We start from the raw sequence: 18,420 nt of genomic DNA, 5'->3' as shown, positions 1-18,420 counted from the left end.
TGCTTTAGCTAACCAGCATTTTTTGTGGTTCCATACAAATTTCAGGATTCCTTTTTTTCTATTTCTGTACAAAGTAGAATTTTGGACCTTGGATAGGGATTGCATTGTAAATACTTAGCCTAGTTAGTATGGTATTTAGGAAGCTCTTACTTTAAGAATCATGCAGGGGGCCGGGGATTTAGCTCGGCGGTTCAGTGGCCTACCTGGCAAGTGCAAGGACCCGAGTTCAATCCCCGGTACCAAAAAAAAAAAAAAAAAAAAAAAAAAGAATCATGCAGGTATTAAAGGGGTAAATTTTTTGTGTGTGTTCTAACACTTAGTATTCGCCTTCTAAACCAATTTCTATTGTCCCTCCATCCTAAATTGTTTTTAAGTCTTTATCTTATTGCATAAATGTACATAGCTACTTCAAGTGTTTTTAGAAAAGATATAGAAATGAGTGTAAATACAGTATTAAACAATATTTATTACCAGGCTGCAAAGTTCTCCAGTGTTCATGTGTATTTTATTCTTTGAGTAGAAGACAACAGTCGTGGCTTACACTGTTTTTACCCACAAACTGTACAGAAGACTGTTTAAAGAGTGTGTTCCAAACATCGGGAAAGCTGGACCTGGCAGGCCAGCTGGCAAGCGGCTCTGTGAAGGACTTGGACTAGTCACTTAATCACTCTGGGCCTCAGCATCCCTAGCACTGAAGTGAATGAAGTGGTTGGAAGGAATTATTCTCTATTGTCCCCTGAAGCCCTGCTGTTTTTAATTCAAAAGCTATCTACATGGAGTGTGACCGTTTGCCTTTTCTTTTCTCCTCAAGCTAATTCCAGTTAGTTGTCAAATCCAATTCTCTGAGACTGGATGGATGCCTTACTCTTCCTCTGGGGCACCTCTCACTAGTTAATTCTTACTAGGTGTTTTATGAAAGTGCTAAATATTATTGCAGCCAAGCAGATAACATGAGATGGAGGAAAGGAATGTAACACAATTTCACTGTGCAATACACTTTATTTTCCTTTTACCTTTGCAGTCATCTTTTGAGTAATCATGTAAACAATAGAATGGAATGAAATTACATTAAATTGTTTGCAAATGGCTCTAGAACACCTTAACAATTATGACAAGGCAATTATAAATAACTTTTTTTCCTTAGTAATATATATTTGCTTTTTAAAGTACATTAAAGAGCTGCCATATCTAGGGTTAGCTAGGAAAGAGCAATGGTACCATCCCAGGAGCCCGCCTCCCTGAAAGTTGAGACTCCAATTTCCAAAATCCTAAGATTCACTAGTTCCATAATACATGGTCAAGCAGAGGCTAATTGGGTTGAAAGTATTTATTCTTGAAACTTAACTGCACTTTTATCTTTTAGTCATTGCACAAAACCCTTTCTATTATTTTCACTTCACCTGGGAATGCTGCAGAATTTCAAGTAAAACTCAAGATTCTGGTATTTTCAAGTTTATCACCTTCGGAATAACAAATCCTATCACTTATGGAGAGCCAAATCAGGAATAAGTATATTGTTAGCAATCTAACAGAATGGCAACATTTTTTTATAGCATTCTAAATGTTCCAATGAAGCAAAACTTACATATGCCACCTTATGTAGAGGAAATTTTAGATCTGAGACTCTTCCAAAGAAAAAAGCCTCAGGCACATTCTTAATATGAAAGTTTTCAAGGCACCTCCCTCTCCCAAGAGACAATCAGGTTGTAGATTGGTTTTTAGGCAAATAAACCAAAAGAATAAGCATCCAAGTTCCTAATTCAGTCACTTCAAAAATCAGAAGTTACAAAGACTCTAAAGATAGACCCGCAACTTTTTTTGTTTAAATAACAAGAGATTAACTGCAAAAGAAGCATATAATCAAAACTTTTTTCTTATAGCTAAGGTGTGTAATGCATAAATATATGAAAAATAAAATTCACAGTCAGTTTTAAAACTAGAATTCAAGTCTGGCTAATAAATCTTAATTTTATAAGTCTATTAATTTCTACGTACAACATAAAAGAGGCAGTAATGTCAAATGTACAATTAAACTATTATAACAGAAATAATAACAGTGAAAGGAGAAATAGGCTTCTAATAGAAAATTCTTTTTGTTGCCAATAAATAGGACCACCTGAGTGTATTTCAGATTCTTTTCACTTAAGGGCTATCCGAGTTGGTTGCTAAGAATATTAAACAGCTTTTGGAAAAATCAGCCACCGTCGTGCAGCTGTGGCATTTGCTTGCTCTCAAAGTGTGGACTGCTAGAGAATAAAGCAGAACTCAGAGGGTTGCAAGTTTTAAAAAATTATTTTTATCCCATTTCAGTAAAGCCAGGCTCTTCACAATATTCCAATTTTGCTGGGAACTGGGAGTCAGGGGTGGGGGGGTGGGGAGTCGGGCACGACAGATCAGGGCGCTGGCCAGGGACAATCATCAGCTCACACTCAACTGAGCAAACCCAATCAGCTTCACTTCATCAGGAATCTCTGATCCATCACAGCCAGAAGCCTGAAAGAGAAAAGGAAACCTTCAGTCCTAAACTGTCACCGCTATGGATTTAACAAAATGTATTCGTGCGATGGCAGATTCAAGCACAGGCACAGTGTGTAACGGAACCACACTGCCAGTTCTTTCAGGGTAGATCCCAAGAACCACCCTTGTGAATGGCTACCGGGTGCTATGTATCTGCAGAAATCTGGCCATTGGGCCAACAAGCATAGAACAAAAGTGGGGAAGGAAGTGTTGTATTAGAACAACACCTCTCCAGGCTTCAACTGTGGAACGGCCGAGAAAACATGATGTCCTCATCGTGGTGTGACAGGGAGGTGGTGGGACCTTTCAGAATGGGGTTTAGTGGGAGGTATTTCAGTCACTGGACTATGCCCTAGAGAGGGACCCTGTGAGCTCAGTACCTCCCTCTCTTTTTTGCTTCCCAGTGTTGAGGTGAGTGATTTTGCTCTGCCATGCAACCTAACCACAGTGTACTACTTTGCCACAGGCCCAAAACAACAGGGCCAACTGATCAGGACTGGAGCCTCTGAAACTGTGAGCCCAAATAAACCTTTTCTCTTTGTAAGTTGATTGTCTCAGGTATGTTTATTATAGTAACAGAGAGCTGATGAACAAACACATAACAAAATTCTTTACCGAAAGTAAAATTTTGTTGTAGTATTTTAGGACCTTATTAATTGTCTTGAATTGGCCCAAATTATAGTGTGTCCGATGCTTTGTTTTTCTCAGTTTAAAATTAGAAAGAGCTAGAAATAAGCCATTGTTTCCTCCTCCCTCTTTTACATACACGTGCACAGACACACATGCATACCAACAGCACTCACATGTCACCAGTCTAAGTCTCCTCTTTACCCTACAGTACATAAATCAGAATGGACATTATGTAGGAACCACAAATACAGAGAAAACAGTTTGATGAGTGCATGGGAATGGATGATTAATTACCAAAAGATCATAAAAACCTCTCCTGGGTTTAATTCCTGCTAAATGATTGTCAAAAACTATTAGTTTCCTTTGGAAAACAGACCATTCCAATCATTACAAGTAACCTACCTTACTACCTTACTGTAAGCACCACTTTCAGGCATGTGTTTGTTTAGCATGTTCCAAAAAAGTACATAAAACAAGCCTATCAATGCGAGCATTTTCCAATACAAAAGCAGCTAACTAGAATACATTTAAAATATTTTAAAAGTTTTAAATAACTGTCTTTCAAATGACATTCAGTATTAAGTCATTAATGCTTATGTAAGAAAATCAGTAGCCTACAGGGTTGGAATATTAGCATCATCCAAAGATTGGCATCTTCTTTGTGCCCGGCCAATGATACCTCTAGTTTCCTTTGACAGATGAGCTATTCAGTAAAGTGTAATTTTCATTGTGTGTGTTGCCAGGGGCAGTGAGATCAGAGAGGCTCCATTGCCTTTCACTATTAACAAGGATTCACAGGCACAGCAGGCGTTTCAGCTGAGCCTTCTCCAGGAGGTGTCTGCCACACTGAAACTGCAATAGTCACCTCCCCTGCCACTTCCTCATTTCATTACCAATTTGTCCGTCTACCCTCTGAAACCTCCCCCTCTTCTCTCCTGTGTAGTTCTTGCTAACATCACCTACTCAACCCACTGAACGTTGGCAGAGACAATCTGTGAGGACCAGGTGACGGACAAACATCTGAGGACCAACTCTGCTGCTGCTGGTGACAAAACAGGCTCACACTGCAAGTGGGAAGTACATGAGAAGCTTCACAGTGTATCAGAAGCTTCAAAGCTACATCAGACGTTTGGCAATGTGAATATCAGGAGGTTAAAATGTCTAGGAATAAAAACAAAATGTTCAATAGTGGTCATACTGTCTGGAAACCAAAGAAAAACCCCTTCTGGTGGAGTGACAGAAGCAGGGAGATGACAGTGAGAGAGGGTGGCCAGCCTGTGGTTACTGATGGGCAGAGGGGCTATGGGGAGGCTTCCGAAGGTTTTCAAGATAGACGAAGCAAGTCCCACCTCTGTGCCCAGCTTCTGGCCACTTTCCTGCCTTGCTTGTTTCCCGGACTGGCCCCGGAGGAAGGGTGTGTTCGCTCCAAGGCACTCAGCCAGGCCCTCCTCACCTCCTGCTCTCCCTAAACCACTGTGCTCTCCTTTCGCCTCTCCTCTCCCTGTCTGTGCCTGCAGCACAAAAAGGAGGACAATTCGCAACTGATTCTGAAACTCAGAGAAAAAAGTTTTTTTGTGAGGGTTATTTTCTTGTACTCACTGTCTTGGCAATTAAAGCTGAGAAAGTTTTATAATAGTTTAGCAGTAAAATAATATGTACAAAATATTTTGAAATAATGTAATAATCATTATACTTGAAAACAAAGCATGCTTATGTAGGTTACATTTATTTTACAGTCTTAGCAATTAAAACAGAAATACTTAAATACTTGATTCATTATACATTAGTAATAATAAACTCACTAAATGTTGACAAAATAAAACCTATCTTGAAAAGTAACCACAGTGCCCCTAACCAAAAACTAACAACAAAACCACTGAAAAGATGGATACTGCTTTCCACTTTTGCAAACCTCTGTAATGTCTTGCTTCATAGAAGACAGCTGGATTCTTATACATATTTCTCCATATTTCTCACTACATTATGTTGTTTCTCTTGGAGAAAAAGAAAGAAGAAAAAAAAAACAGCCTCATACAAACACGTACTTAGAAAAGGGAAGAACATTTAAATAGGTCTTCCAAATAGCTGTGGATAACATTTGCTAGTATATCAAACCTTCTAAGTAGTAGTTTCTTTTTTTTTTTTTTTTTTTTTTTTTTTTTTTTTTTTTTTTTTTTTTTTCCTGTGGTACCGGAGATTGAACTCAGGACCTTGTGCTTGTGAGGCAGTCGGTGGCACCACTGAGCTAAATCCCAGCCCTAAGTAGTACATTCTTAAAGGTTATTTTATTTGTGATGTGGAATGTAAAGCTGTAGCACTGAACTTTTTGTACTCTGTTACATTAAAATCCATTCATGTAGCTTTGCCTTTGGAATGGATCTTTTATTCTTGCATGATTTTTAAGCATCACTGAGTTTTTGCAGATCTTCCAAATGTTAACATTTTTCATTATAAATATGAAAGTTTCATTATATAATGTCAACAAATCATATTCATTAATATGGGTGCATCATCAATCCAATCAATCTCATGGGGGGCTGGCAAGCTTACACTGGCAGATGCAAGTTTTCTAAAGTCTTATTTTTACTTGAAAGCTTTAATTTATCATTGACAACAAATACTGTCCTTTGTTTCTCAAGGGTCAATTTTACTTTGTTCACTTTGGAGGAAAAAAGCCCACCAAATACCAAATATTAAACTCACTATATGTTAACAAAAATAACAGTTTAACAGTCATTCTTCCTAATAAAAATAGCATTTCATTTTTAAAAAGTTGAGGCCAGGCGTGGTGGCGCACACCTGTAATCCCAGCACTTGGGAGGCTGAGGCAGGAGGTTCTGTGTGAGTTTGAGACCAGCCTGGGCTACAAAGTGAGTTTCAGGTCAGTCTCAACTACATAATGAGACCCTGTCTCAAACAGCCAAACCAGACCAAAACAAAGCAAAAGTTGAGCTCACAACCAAACAATATCACAAATTCCTGGAGATTATCGTGGTACTTCAGTATACAGCAGTGATTTCTACTTTGTGACATGGAATGTTAAAGGGAAGTATCCTCAGGCTGAGATTAGATAAAATAAAAACCACTTCCTGCCTCTTTGGGGTAATTCCTAAATAAAAGTGACTTCACCTTTTTACAGTGAGTGAGCAATAATTAGTTGTTTGATGTCGCTGCCTTGATTTGTGGCACCATCATCAGTTCTCCCCAGTGCTACGGTTTGAATCTACGGTGTCCCCCAAAAGTCTCGTGTGTTTAGAGGCGAGACTGGGGATCACGGCAGCGCTGTACTTGCCCGTTGCTCAACCATAGCTGATTGTGCTGTTGGGAGGTGCTGCATGGTCAGAGTCTGTGGGTCACTGGGACGTGACCTGGAAGGATAGATTGGTGACTCTGAACATTCCCTTCTCTCTCTGCTTCCTGGCTTCCAGGGATGAGCAGCTTTTCTCTACTTGGCCCTTCCACTATGCCAATTGGTGCCTTGGAATTAACCGACCGGGCACTCAACCTTCAAAAACTGTGGGCCAGAATAAGTTTCTCCTGCTTTAAATTGTGGGTACTGGGGAACCTCAGAGGTTTGACACCTACACCTTCTGAGCCTTGGCTTCAAGTTGAAGGTGTTCAGAACATGCCACCTTTGCCCCAAGTACCCCTCCAAAATACACCACTCTGGCATGTTTTTTAAGTTAAAGACTATAAGCAGCAGAAAAGGCACTCTGACTTTCCGAAATCAGGAGCTAACCCTCCCACAAGGAAGGAATCCTCCCTGCACCGGAAGAAGGCAATCAAAGCCCAGAGAAAACTGTACAAGCCCTTTTGACCGACCTCTATGTTTGGAGGCATTCTCTATATTCACTTGCCTCATCCAAGTCCCCTTGTCTTGTTACATTTCACAATCTTCTGCTCTTTACTGTCCAATTGCACTACAAGTGTCCAACTTTAATAGCGTTATTGTGTCTTCGGTTCCCTATGAAAACTCCTACGTCATTTAAGACTTATACGAATTTGTGTTTTTATCTTGTTGATCACCAGTTTAGTTCTTAGGGCCACCCAAAAATCCCTTCAAAGGCACAGGTGAAATTGTGCCTCCCCTGTTAAAGAGAAACGGACATACTATCAGAGACTTACAGAACAGAGTAAAGTACCATGTGTGTTATCGTGTGAACATGCACCCTAATTCCCAAGAATCCCCTTCTCCTTACCCTGCCTGCTGGGCCAGCAGGTGTGGCTCATGCCCTCAGGAGGTGTTGATGGTATGGCTGCTGAGCATTTGTCACCAAGGATTCCCTCTGCCCCAAATGTGGCAGCATTTTAGAATTAGCAAGAGACCTCAAAAACATACAATCCCTGTGTCCGTCCACTCCACAGTCTGTCATTGACCTGGTCTGGGGTGTGGCCGGGCCCTGGGATGTTTTTGAGCTTCCCAAGGACTGATTACTAGGTGCTGTGAAGTCAGGGAATGAGAGTGCCTCCCAAAGTGTGGAGCTGGAACTTTCCTGTAGCCTTGGTTCTTATCAGAACCACTCAGAAAACTTGTAAAACAGATTCCCCTGTTTCAGTCCCCGGAGATGCCAACTTCTGGGGCCTGAGATGGGGCCCAGCATTACCATTTGTATTAAGTTTCCAGGCTCTAAGTGAAGCCAGTCTGGGGTCCACCTCTAGAGAGGCAGCACTTTGTCCAGGAGCAGGGGCCCTAGCTGCCATGTGGCTCTTTTCTTGTGCCCCTTTTGGTTGGACTCAGGGTCTTTGCACAGCACTATCTTTCCTCTTTAATTGTGAGCTAAGGTCTTCCCTAAGTCTCTAAAATGCACGGGCTGGGCTCCTACTTGAGACCATCCTGCCTCAGCCCTTCAGAGTGCTGGGATTACAGGAGCATTCTTGAACTGGCCATTTCCCTTCAGATCTTCAAATCAACCTCTCCTTCTCATCAAAAGGAGAAAGTTAACTCTTAGTTTTACCCACTTCAGTCTTGACTTTACCTACATTTTGTGAAATGATAATTTATCTAGTCATGAAGCATCTAAACATGCCTAAGAGGAATACTTCTAAAAAATTGCTAAAATGCTTATAAAATCTCTATCTGCAATGGATACAATGCTATTAAATGTCAGCAACTAAAATCTATAATGCTCGTGTAACTGTGTACCAACTGGGTATTAATTACATGTATTCACACTGGTATTCTTTCAAGGGAAAATTACATATACTTTATTTCATATTTTCACTAATGCAATTCAAAAAAATTCACATTAAAAGGAGTGATTTTCACCTACATTACAAAGTCTCAAGGTAACAAATTTAAAAATAACTTAAAATATTCACAAAAATCTTTCTCATGACTTACAACAACACTAGCAAGGTATTCACATGTCAGAGTCAAAGCACGTAATCCTGGAGCTGAAATGCCCCATGTGCCTGAATCACTTTGTTAAAAAAGATTCTGATCTCCCAGCCCCTGGCAATGCCAAGGATGGAAATCATACACATATATACGTTGTATTATCTTATCTGTCCAATACGGCTAAAGATCTCACTGGGCAGAGAAAAAAGCAAACGCACTCATTTATATAACCAATATCCTTGCCCCTTGGGCCGCTGCTTTTGTTATACAAGCAGATACACAAGATGAAGACAAACACGTTCTTCAAACCTGAACCAAGTGGTGGATGGGGTGGTGAAGATGATGACCACCGAGGCACCTACACAGTGCGCCTCAACCTTGGCAAGGCGTGTTGCCAATCACCAAGGCGTGTTACCAAAATCCCCAAAGTCCAGGCTGCACAAAAAGCTATCAGGATAGGACCCGGGTGTTAGTGGTATTTTTTAAGGGCCCCCATGGTCCCCTGAATGATGTCATGGTACAAGGAGGTAAAGAACCACAGTGCCAAGACATGGCTCTTCAGAAAATTTTCAAGGCCCCTGACTTTCTTTTTTTAGAAAGCAATGAAACCTCTGAGATTAAAATCATGATAAACAGCCAAGAGATAAAAGGACCACGCGTAGCAGCCACAGCAGTGGCAGCTCATGAAGAACAATGCTGCTGTGACACTTTGATCTTTTATTCTTCGATGGAATAACCAAATTGAGATGAAGCAAAGCAGCACACGTGAGTCTCTGAAGTATCACTAGGGTGTTAGTGGCCTACAGAAGATGAGGCCCCCAAATCGGTTCGAATTAGCTCTGTCAAGTGGATCTAAACCTGGCTGGCTGCTGGTAACAACAAAGAAACCCCCTCAGGCTTCATCAAGGGCTGGACACAGAGTTAAGTGACAAAATAGAAGGTGAGTCTCCAGTTCAGTTTTGTTTAACATCTTTAACTATCTTTTGGGGGAAAGGCATCAATTTCCATTGACTGAGAATACCACACGACCAAACTGTGAAGCTGTAGTGGGAAGGAACACACGTATAGATTTTCTTCTAGGATTCTTCTGTGCCAGATAGAATTATTCAACCTTTAAGGTACAAAAAGGACTCAGGCTCAGCTGATGTGAATGTATCCAGTCACCCAAAAGGAGGAACCCACATTCATACAGGGAACACCAAAGTCATGCGTTGCCGGGCCACCTCTAAGAGGAGCAACTGCTGACGACACGGCTGTGGAGAGAGAGAGCAGAGCAGCCTGCAGCTTCCGATGTGTGATCGTGGCCAAGAATGCCCCACGGAGGCTCGGGCTTCAAGTTGGAAGGCACTTGCCACCTGAGTTAAGGTACACAGAAGATCTAAGGGGGCACTGGTCAGAGGGCTGTGTCGTGCTCAGGGCTATGGATTTCAGAAGAGGAAAGTGAAGAGCCTAACCCTTGGGAACACTTTGGACCTGCAGGCTTATTCTGAAGGATTACCACAGAGTGGTACCCACAGCTGGACAGTGGGGACTGTCAGCAAGAAGGGCAGGCTCCAAAGATGACAGGACCCTAACGTGCTCGAGATAGAGATGAAAAGGGAAGAATCAAGAAAGAATCCAGGAAACTAATAACATGGACTGGAGCAGAGAATGACGGAAAATGTTATACTATTTTTACTGCCTGCCTGCAGAGAATACAGTAATTGTGTTTATAAAACCTTTGATGCTAAGAAAGGGCCAGTGCTTTACAGAAAAGCAAATTTACAGCTAGTGGGAAAAAGCCAGCACGGAAGTTTCTAAGGCTTTTCTCTGTCTACGTATTCAAAATTAGTGAGGTGTTCTGGAGACGGTATAAAAACTAGAGGGACATTTATACTGGCTTGAAATGCTGACACAGGGTGCCATTTTCTCGTCATATGTCCTCACATAAACAAAACTTGTTTATGAAACTACAGATCAATTAGAAACAGAATAGAGGTGACAGTACAGCCCCAAACCAGATGATAAATTCTGCAATTTGTTATGTCTGAATAAAATGTTCTTTTATTAGAAAAGATAAAGAATTTCTTCAGATATAGTTTTTCTTTTTTATTAAGATACGATCTCATTAAGTTGCTAAGTTGCCCAGGCTGGACTCAAACTTATGACCCTCCTGACTCAACCTCCCAAAGGCCTGGGATTACAGGCCTATACTACCATTTCTGGCTTTGTGTTGCTCTTTTATCACATGGTCTGGCTATCTGAAATCAGATGAGAAGCAGGACCCAAAAAGTTAATTAGCCCCAAGTTCACATTTATAGTAACTAAGCATTTAATGTTTTCAGCCACACACATTTTTCACTTAATTTTCACAAGAAACAACACAGACCATCAATATACACTTTGCACAGCCAAGTGCTGGTCATCCAGATCCTCAATTTCTCATGGCATTCTGAGTGGTTCTTGACAAGCTTAATCCATAATTTTAAAATGAGTCATTTATTTGACCTTAATGTACCGCTTGCTAAAACTTCCAGGAAAAGTTACTTTCACCTCCATATCCGAACCTTCTCTCCATCTGCAGTCATGACTACCATCTCATGGCTTCACAATGACCTCAGAATGCCCAGTAGTCCGTATCTCTGTGACCACCCGGAGCGTGCTTAAAATCTCTAGTGCATAAGAATTGTTAAAATATCTGCTCTACAAAAACCTGTGACTGTGCTTTCAAATGTGAATGTAAAACATTGCATCTTTGTTCATAGCTTTCAGTGAGCAGCTCCACAGTGGTCCCTTCCAATTCCCTACACCATTTTCACAACAATCAGTCTCTATTTTTAAAAGTTAGAAACACTTGGCTTTCACCTCAGGACAAGCTTTAGTAAGAATGCTGCTTTGAAGAGAGTCTAATTTTATATGGTCAAGTTGCCATACACACTGGAAGCAAAATGGTACATTCAGGCTTTCAGATCCTCAAACGGCCACTCTTAATCAAAGATGTGACGGGGAGAGAACAAGCTCTGCTCACAGGAGAGGAAATTTCTAGGCATGATCAGAAAATCTTCCCAAATATTGCAGAGGCAAATGACAAATACAAAAATTTATCCCCAAAGAAGACATCAACAACAATAAAATCACACAATAGGGTGATTAAACTATATTACTTTTCTTTGGTGGCAATAGCATGGCCAATATTACCTTCTTTCTAGAACTTTCCACTTACCAACTTAAATGTCAATGTTTTTAAAGCTTTGGGATCATCTACAATCTTCTGTAAATTAGCAGCCACTGTAAAATACAAACATGGAGAAAGAGCATCCAAATTATTTCCAATAACACTAGATTTTTCACATCAATGACTCAGAAAACTTGACTAATGATGCAATAAACTGCAAAAGCATTTCTTTCACAGACATTACAATGTCCATATAAATGACTGAATTACTCTCCTACAGACATTCTCTACAACCATTTGTATCATTTTGGCAATCATGTATCTATGCACATCTGAATTAATCACTGCACGTCAACCCCACATTTCAAATAATAAAATTTAAAATTCCTTTCTAGTGGAACACAGAAATGACTGCAGTCTCCAGCCTCAGCCACTTTGTTCGTCTAAACACTCATTACTAAGAAATTTATTAGCCAGGAGAGGGCAGTACAAAACAAAGAGGAAACTACAAAAAACTTTCTTGGGAAAGAACAGGTCAGCACATATGAACTCCTGGCTCATAAATTCACTCAATTCTCTGCACCCATTTTTGTCTAAGCAACAAAATACAGTGGGTGACCTCTACAACTCAGGCGTGCATTTTAATGCTTTCAGAACACAGTGATCTGTCAGACTTGTGAAGTGCTACCTTGAACAATACCTGAGTCTGCTGAACAGGGTCACGCACCAGAGGTTGTGAGCTGGTAACTCAGTACTGAAGATATGTTTTCGGGATCAGTTGGATCCATCAGAAACCTGTCCTGCTCTCTCTGGTGTTATGATGCATCTGATACCTAAGTAGAGGAGTCAGCTTTTCCCAGCTACTCCTTTGACTTAGGGGACTATTTTGAGGTAATGATGATGGAAATGTAAAACTTTGCCTTTTCCATATCCAAACCTCAAGGCTAATCCACTACTGAGAATCAAGGGCGGGCTACTAATTAGGGAAGAAGTTACTACTGGAAAAAAACAAACAAACAAACAAATTACTTGCTGCTTCAGCAGTTTGGTATCTAAAAACCTATCTGAATTTTTATGATTAAAAATTTAAGAGAAGATAATAAGCAAATATTTTGAGAAGAGTATCTCAAATAGAAACTTTAGAAATGGAAAACAGAAGAAAATCTGTACATTTTTTTCCTCTGAGGTTGATGGAGTCAAAGACCTACTGCAGATTAGTTTATTTCATCTAAACCATCAGCTTCGGAAAAAAAAAATGAAAACCTACACTGCTCAGATTTCTCTTTATAAACCATAATTATAAGCATCACTTTATCTTCTTAGCACTGTACTTCCACTCTGAGTGACTGGCAGGGTTTCACTGTTACCAGCTCCTCCTCCTCCTCTCTCTCCCTCCCCCTGCCTTGCATACACACACGTCAGACCTGTCCTGGGCCACCAAACCCACAGTGCTCAGCATCTCCAAGCTTCTGGGTGTCGGCAATGTCCCAAACAGTCTGGATACTAAAATCACCCAGTAATTCATGAAAGAAACACTGGCTCTTGGAGTAAAAAGCTCTGCTGGAAAAGCCTGTCCGCCGGACCCAGGACTGATTATGTCAGGGAATCCTGACTCTATACAAATTGCATCAAATGAACACAGTAACCATTTTCTTAAAACATAAACATGCTGTCATAATTCCTCTGATTTGGGTTGATTTCAAAAGTGGCCATAAAGTCTTCCTATGAATTTCAGTTCTTTCATTAGAGTACCTCAGTTAATATGGCTAATGTATTGCCTTGTTCTGGGTCATCTAGTTTCAGCCTGTTTCAATGTTCAGCCAAAAGCAGAGCTGCATCCTACACGAATGCACAACCCTCTCCTGAGTACATGCACAGATACCGCAGTCCGTTTCCAGGGAATGGCAGAACGGTCAAAGCAGGCTGTGGACCAGAAGGCTAGACTCAGGTGCTGGCATCTTAAACAACCATCCTGGGAGCCAGGCTCCTCAATTGTGAGCCCCACACCTCTGGGACATTTGAAATTCAAATTCTGTCTTCAGCTCAGAGCAAAAATAGAAAAACTGGCCACTTACCTGATTACTTATCCCAGCTGCTAGGCTTATTTTCAATTTGGTTGATTCTAATTTGCTATAAAGTGCTATAAAACACCTTCATTTAACTGACATCACATAAAATTCAAGGTGATGCTAATTTCTCTTTCAGTAGCAATGCTCATTAAAAAGATGGGTGTCACTGTCTTCTACCTTCTCCTGACTGTGCACCTGGATTTCAAAAATAAAAATGCTCCTTACCTGGAACGTGAGCTGAGAAGGAAGGGCTGGGTAGGGTTGGCTGTGACTTTTTAGGGCTTCTTACATCCATGTGGAGACCCCTGAACTTGGTACTTTAAGAGACTCTAGTTTCTAAACACAATGGGGTTTCTGAAGCTTTCTAATCCAGCTTCCCCAAATAAACTCATTCCCTTGGATTCACACAGACTCTGTGATCTCTGAATTTCCCATCCTCCTCCCCAGGCCACTAACTGCTGTGCTGCCATTTGGAAAAACAGGGACACCACTGAGGCCCCAGGGACTGCAGCCCTCTGGCTGTGTTTGCTATTTCTGTTTACTTGCATTGCACATAAGGCTTGAATATCTGAATACCTGTCAAGGCGGGATGCTTCTTTTAAATATATATATATGATACGGTAGGTATGATAGATATTATGCTTAGTGAAGCTATAATAATATAATTAAGATCTACATGGAAAAGCTGCTGGTGCTCAGAATCTCCCTGGGTCTAAACCGAGAGGGAAATAAAATTACCCTGTGATAATCTATCCAGGTGAGGCAGTAGAGTCCGTCTTTCTTTGGCAAACTAAATCTGGAAGCCTCCAGGCACTGCTTTCTCACAAACTCCCTCTCCTCCTAAAATCCTCCACATTTTGACAGTTAGAAAAGTGACAGTTATTCAGTGAATATTTACAATAGGTGACTGTATTCTCAGTAATTACTCGAAAGATACAAGGTGTGATAAAATACTGAGTTTAATTTTTAAAGAAATTATTACAATAAAAGACACCCTGCAATTAACAAGCCTCAAAACATGCCCAGAAGCTTTGAATGCACTCACATCTCCATTCTTGCTGCTTCACGAAGCAGTTCTGGAAGTCCTCCTTCATACCTTAGTTGCACTGCATGGCCGCCTTAATGTTCTAAATCAACTGAAACTGTCTGCCTCTCGTGATCATTTTGTGTTTAGGGAAGAGCCAAGAGTTGCATGTCGCCAGCTCTGGTGAGTAAGGTGGACGAGGACATGCCGTCCTAGAAGTGATGCGTGACGGAGGACAGAACTGTACACCCACGTGAGAGAGGACTTCCGGAACTGCTCCAGAAAGAGGCAAAAACGATGGGATAAGTGTGCTGGAAGCAAGGGAGAGTGTTTTGAGGGAGCCTGAAGGCAATGTGTCTTTTACTGTAATAATTCTTTTTAATCTAAACTTTCGCTGAAGTTTTTGCTCATCCCGTGTACGTTTTTCTCCCCAGATAGCAGCTTATTTCACAGTAATCTCCCGTGGCTCTGATACTCTGGTGGTAGATTGTTAGTGCCTTCAATTCCCTCTCACACCCAGCAAAAGCTGTGGGGAGAAGAGGACCAATGAGCACGGAGTGTGGAGCACAACCAGTGAAGTAAAAGCCTGGTCTCAGGATGCCTCCCAAGGTGATGACTTCCAAATACCATTTTAATAGAGACTCCCTGAACATCTGCTGTGCACCCCGCACAGCGCGAAATGACAGAGGCAATCCAAGCTCTGGGCATGGGAAAAGGAAATGAGACCAGGCTTCTGCTGGGTAATGCAACCACACTGATACAAAATTACGGGCAGTCACCCTTCAGTTGGGACAAAATAAGAGATCGTCTCTATTCCTGTTCCTAAATCCCCAGCGTCATGTCTGGATGAGATGCACGGAATTCTTGAGCCAGAGAACCTGTGTCCGGATCCTGACTCTTTCTTGGACTTGGGGTCATTCTGGTTGCCTTTCTGTGCTGGAGTGCATCTGTGAAATGTGGACCTTAATGGTGCATACCTGAGAGGGAGATGTTTGGGAACGAATTGTGCTAATACATGCGGAATGCTTACAGCGGTTCTTGGTGTATTACAGGGAAACGATGAACACGGGTGAGTGACCTCTGCCCTGGACACCTGCAGTATCTTAACTACCTTCCCTGTCTGCAGTCTCAGCTCTCTGCAGTCCTCTTTCCATACTCATCCGTCACTAGGAGAATCTAGATCACAAATTCGAGCGTGCTGCCTCCTTAGGTAATACCATTTCAACTTCCAGGTGAAGTCCAAACTTTTACCTTCTCTAGCCTTGACCTACCTCTGCAGCATTTACTTTGCCATTTCCTACCCTAAATTCCCAGGCAAAATAATTCTCTTGACTGCACTCACTTCTAGGTCTCTACCACTGCACTCACTGTGTGCTGAAATCATCTGTACATTCTGATTTCTCTGCTAGATTCAAACATTTTTATGACCAAGACAAAACCTTATTGTGTGTAAAAGGCATCGTTTTGAAATATATCTACAATGGCTTCTCATGCCTCCACTGGTACACCCTGTGAGGCCACCGATCTCTCTTCTCTCGGCGCCACAACAGCCTACAGTTTCCCCACTTCTGCCCCTGCCCGCCACAGCCAGCCTCACCCGGTAATCAGACGAGCCTGCGGACTGGCCGTCAGACTGGGCTACGTTTCCTTCAAAACCTTCTGGTGTCTTCCCAGTTCATTGTAAAATCCATGGTGTCTCCAATGGTCTACACAGCCCACCTGTTCAGGCCTTCTACTCCGCCTCCCATATCCCTCAGCATACTCTTTCTCTCCTTGCTTTACCGTAATGGCCTGTGTGTGCTCCCTGGAGGATGTAGAAAAGATTCCCACTGAGGACGCCCGAACCCACCTGCCCTCTGCTAGAAGCACTGTCTTCCATGAGAGATGACTCCCTTCCAATGTCTGCTATTACCCATTCACCACCCCTAAACATCCCATCTCACTATCTCTTCACCCAGAACTTTGCGCTTGTAGTCCTTATCACCCTGTGTCATGCTAGATACTTATGAATTATGTGCCTCTTTGGGTAACTCCACATGCTCAGAACATAAGCTCCTATTAAGGAAGACTTATCTGTCATCTGCACTGCCTCATTCCCAGTGCCACACAGAGGGTCAGTCTGGGTTGAATATATGAGTAAATGAGAAATAAATCTTTGAGATCCTAGCATCCAGTTGTAGCTAAGAAATATCCTCTAGAAGCATGCACACAAAATATTGCGTAAAATTGTAGAGGATTCCAAGACTCTCAAAAACCCCAGATTAAAACCTGCAATAGAAGAATTACTCATATTTTATAAGAATTTCTACAAATGTGTCTACTAAGTGAGAATCCCATTTGTTTTCCCAAAGCAAATTAACTCCTGGATCATTTCAACTGAGTAGGAGGTATCATTCACTGGGTAAGTAAGATTCACCATTTCTCATTCAAAGGTTTCCTGAGATGAGATTCCAGCTCACCCCCTACCTACCCTGAGAAACCACTGAGAGACAACAGCAGAGAACTAGTTCAGATGAAAGGAATCTACACTGAACCAAGAAGAATGAACGTGATGAGGATCAGTGCAACCACGAGACGAGAAGCTGCAATCAGTCCTGCAAGACTGTTCCCAGGTGGATCCCAGCAGTGCAAGAGGTGGACTGTCGCAGGTAGGTGTGATACCCAGGTCACTTCTGCGGGAATGAGGCAACTGCTTTCCGTCTGCTAGGGTCTGTGGCTGATAACTCAGCTCAGTCCCTCTTGGCCACAAATGGTTGTCTTTACCCAGGCTAGGCCCGCTCCCCAGTGACAGTTTATGAGAGTAAAAGGGCCCTGCTTCCTCGGATTGGACGTTCCTGGGTTCTCTGCTCCAAAGCTCCCTTTGCCAAGAGAGGCTTTTGCTCTGGATGAAACACACCAGAATTCCTCCTTCTGCCAAATTCCATGCACTCTTGATCTTGAAAGTACTCCTCAAAAATTACTTGCATATATATCTACGCCTCCAGCTTTTCCCCCGGAAAACTCTAAGACCGCACAAGCACAGACATGACATCATAACCTTCAAGGTGTGTCTCGCGTTATCAAATTTATGAGACAATGGAAATGATAAAGTATTTGAGAAAAATGGGAAGTTAGTATATTACATATAATTTTTATTTGTATTTCACTCAAATCAAATTCTGGATGGGGAGAAAAAGCAGTAGTTAGAAAAGATACTAGGCTTGTTACAGGTAATATAAGCAAGCAGGTTTGGGGACCAAAATGTCAAACAGGCTTGCGTATTACTTCTGCTCACACACAGTGGAAGTAATCTATGGGAAATAAAAGAAACAGACATACACCTGCTATTTTGCTTAGGATTTGGGTGAATTCCAGTTTGTTACTGTCATCTCGTGCACAATGTGAGAACCTGAAACAGGTTGGCATGGGAAAACTGGCTAAAACCAAATCTGTTCTTTAAAACACAACCGTAAAACTGATATTTTGATCCTGAATTTCCTCTAATGTGTTTATGGTAGAGTTTTATGAACTAGCAGACAGCACAGTAATGGAAGCATCCAAAAATCATTATGTTATTATTGCTCATTTTGAAAGCAATGAAATGGTATAATCAATAGCACTGTAGCTGGGGATTTAGCTCAGTGGCAATGCACCTGCCTTGCAAGTGCAAGGTCCTGAGTTCCATCTCCAGTACAAAAAAAAAAAAAAA

The 18,420-nt window shown here is 41.6% G+C and overlaps 1 protein-coding gene across 3 annotated transcripts in view; it reads right to left on the bottom strand.

The window, feature by feature from the left end:
- Positions 1-995: 995 nt before the first annotated feature.
- Stk39 (serine/threonine kinase 39) overlaps positions 996-18,420 on the bottom strand; it is a 272,078-nt gene continuing 254,653 nt past the window's right edge. For 2 of the 3 annotated variants that reach the window (XM_010606914.3, XM_010606915.3), the window contains 2 exons: positions 11,688-11,752; positions 996-2,493 (listed from right to left, as the gene is read on the bottom strand). In XM_010606914.3, the coding sequence (XP_010605216.1) occupies positions 2,419-2,493; positions 11,688-11,752 (140 nt within the window). In that variant the 3' untranslated portion in view covers positions 996-2,418. The remainder of the gene's footprint in view (positions 2,494-11,687; positions 11,753-18,420) is intronic. The other variant, XM_010606916.2, reaches the window with a different exon arrangement.

Source organism: Fukomys damarensis, unplaced genomic scaffold (genome assembly GCF_012274545.1).
Source record: "Fukomys damarensis isolate Sample0158 unplaced genomic scaffold, DMR_v1.0_HiC HiC_scaffold_26, whole genome shotgun sequence".
Taxonomy (NCBI): Eukaryota; Metazoa; Chordata; class Mammalia; order Rodentia; family Bathyergidae; genus Fukomys; species Fukomys damarensis.
This window is presented reverse-complemented; position numbering and strand designations above follow the sequence as displayed.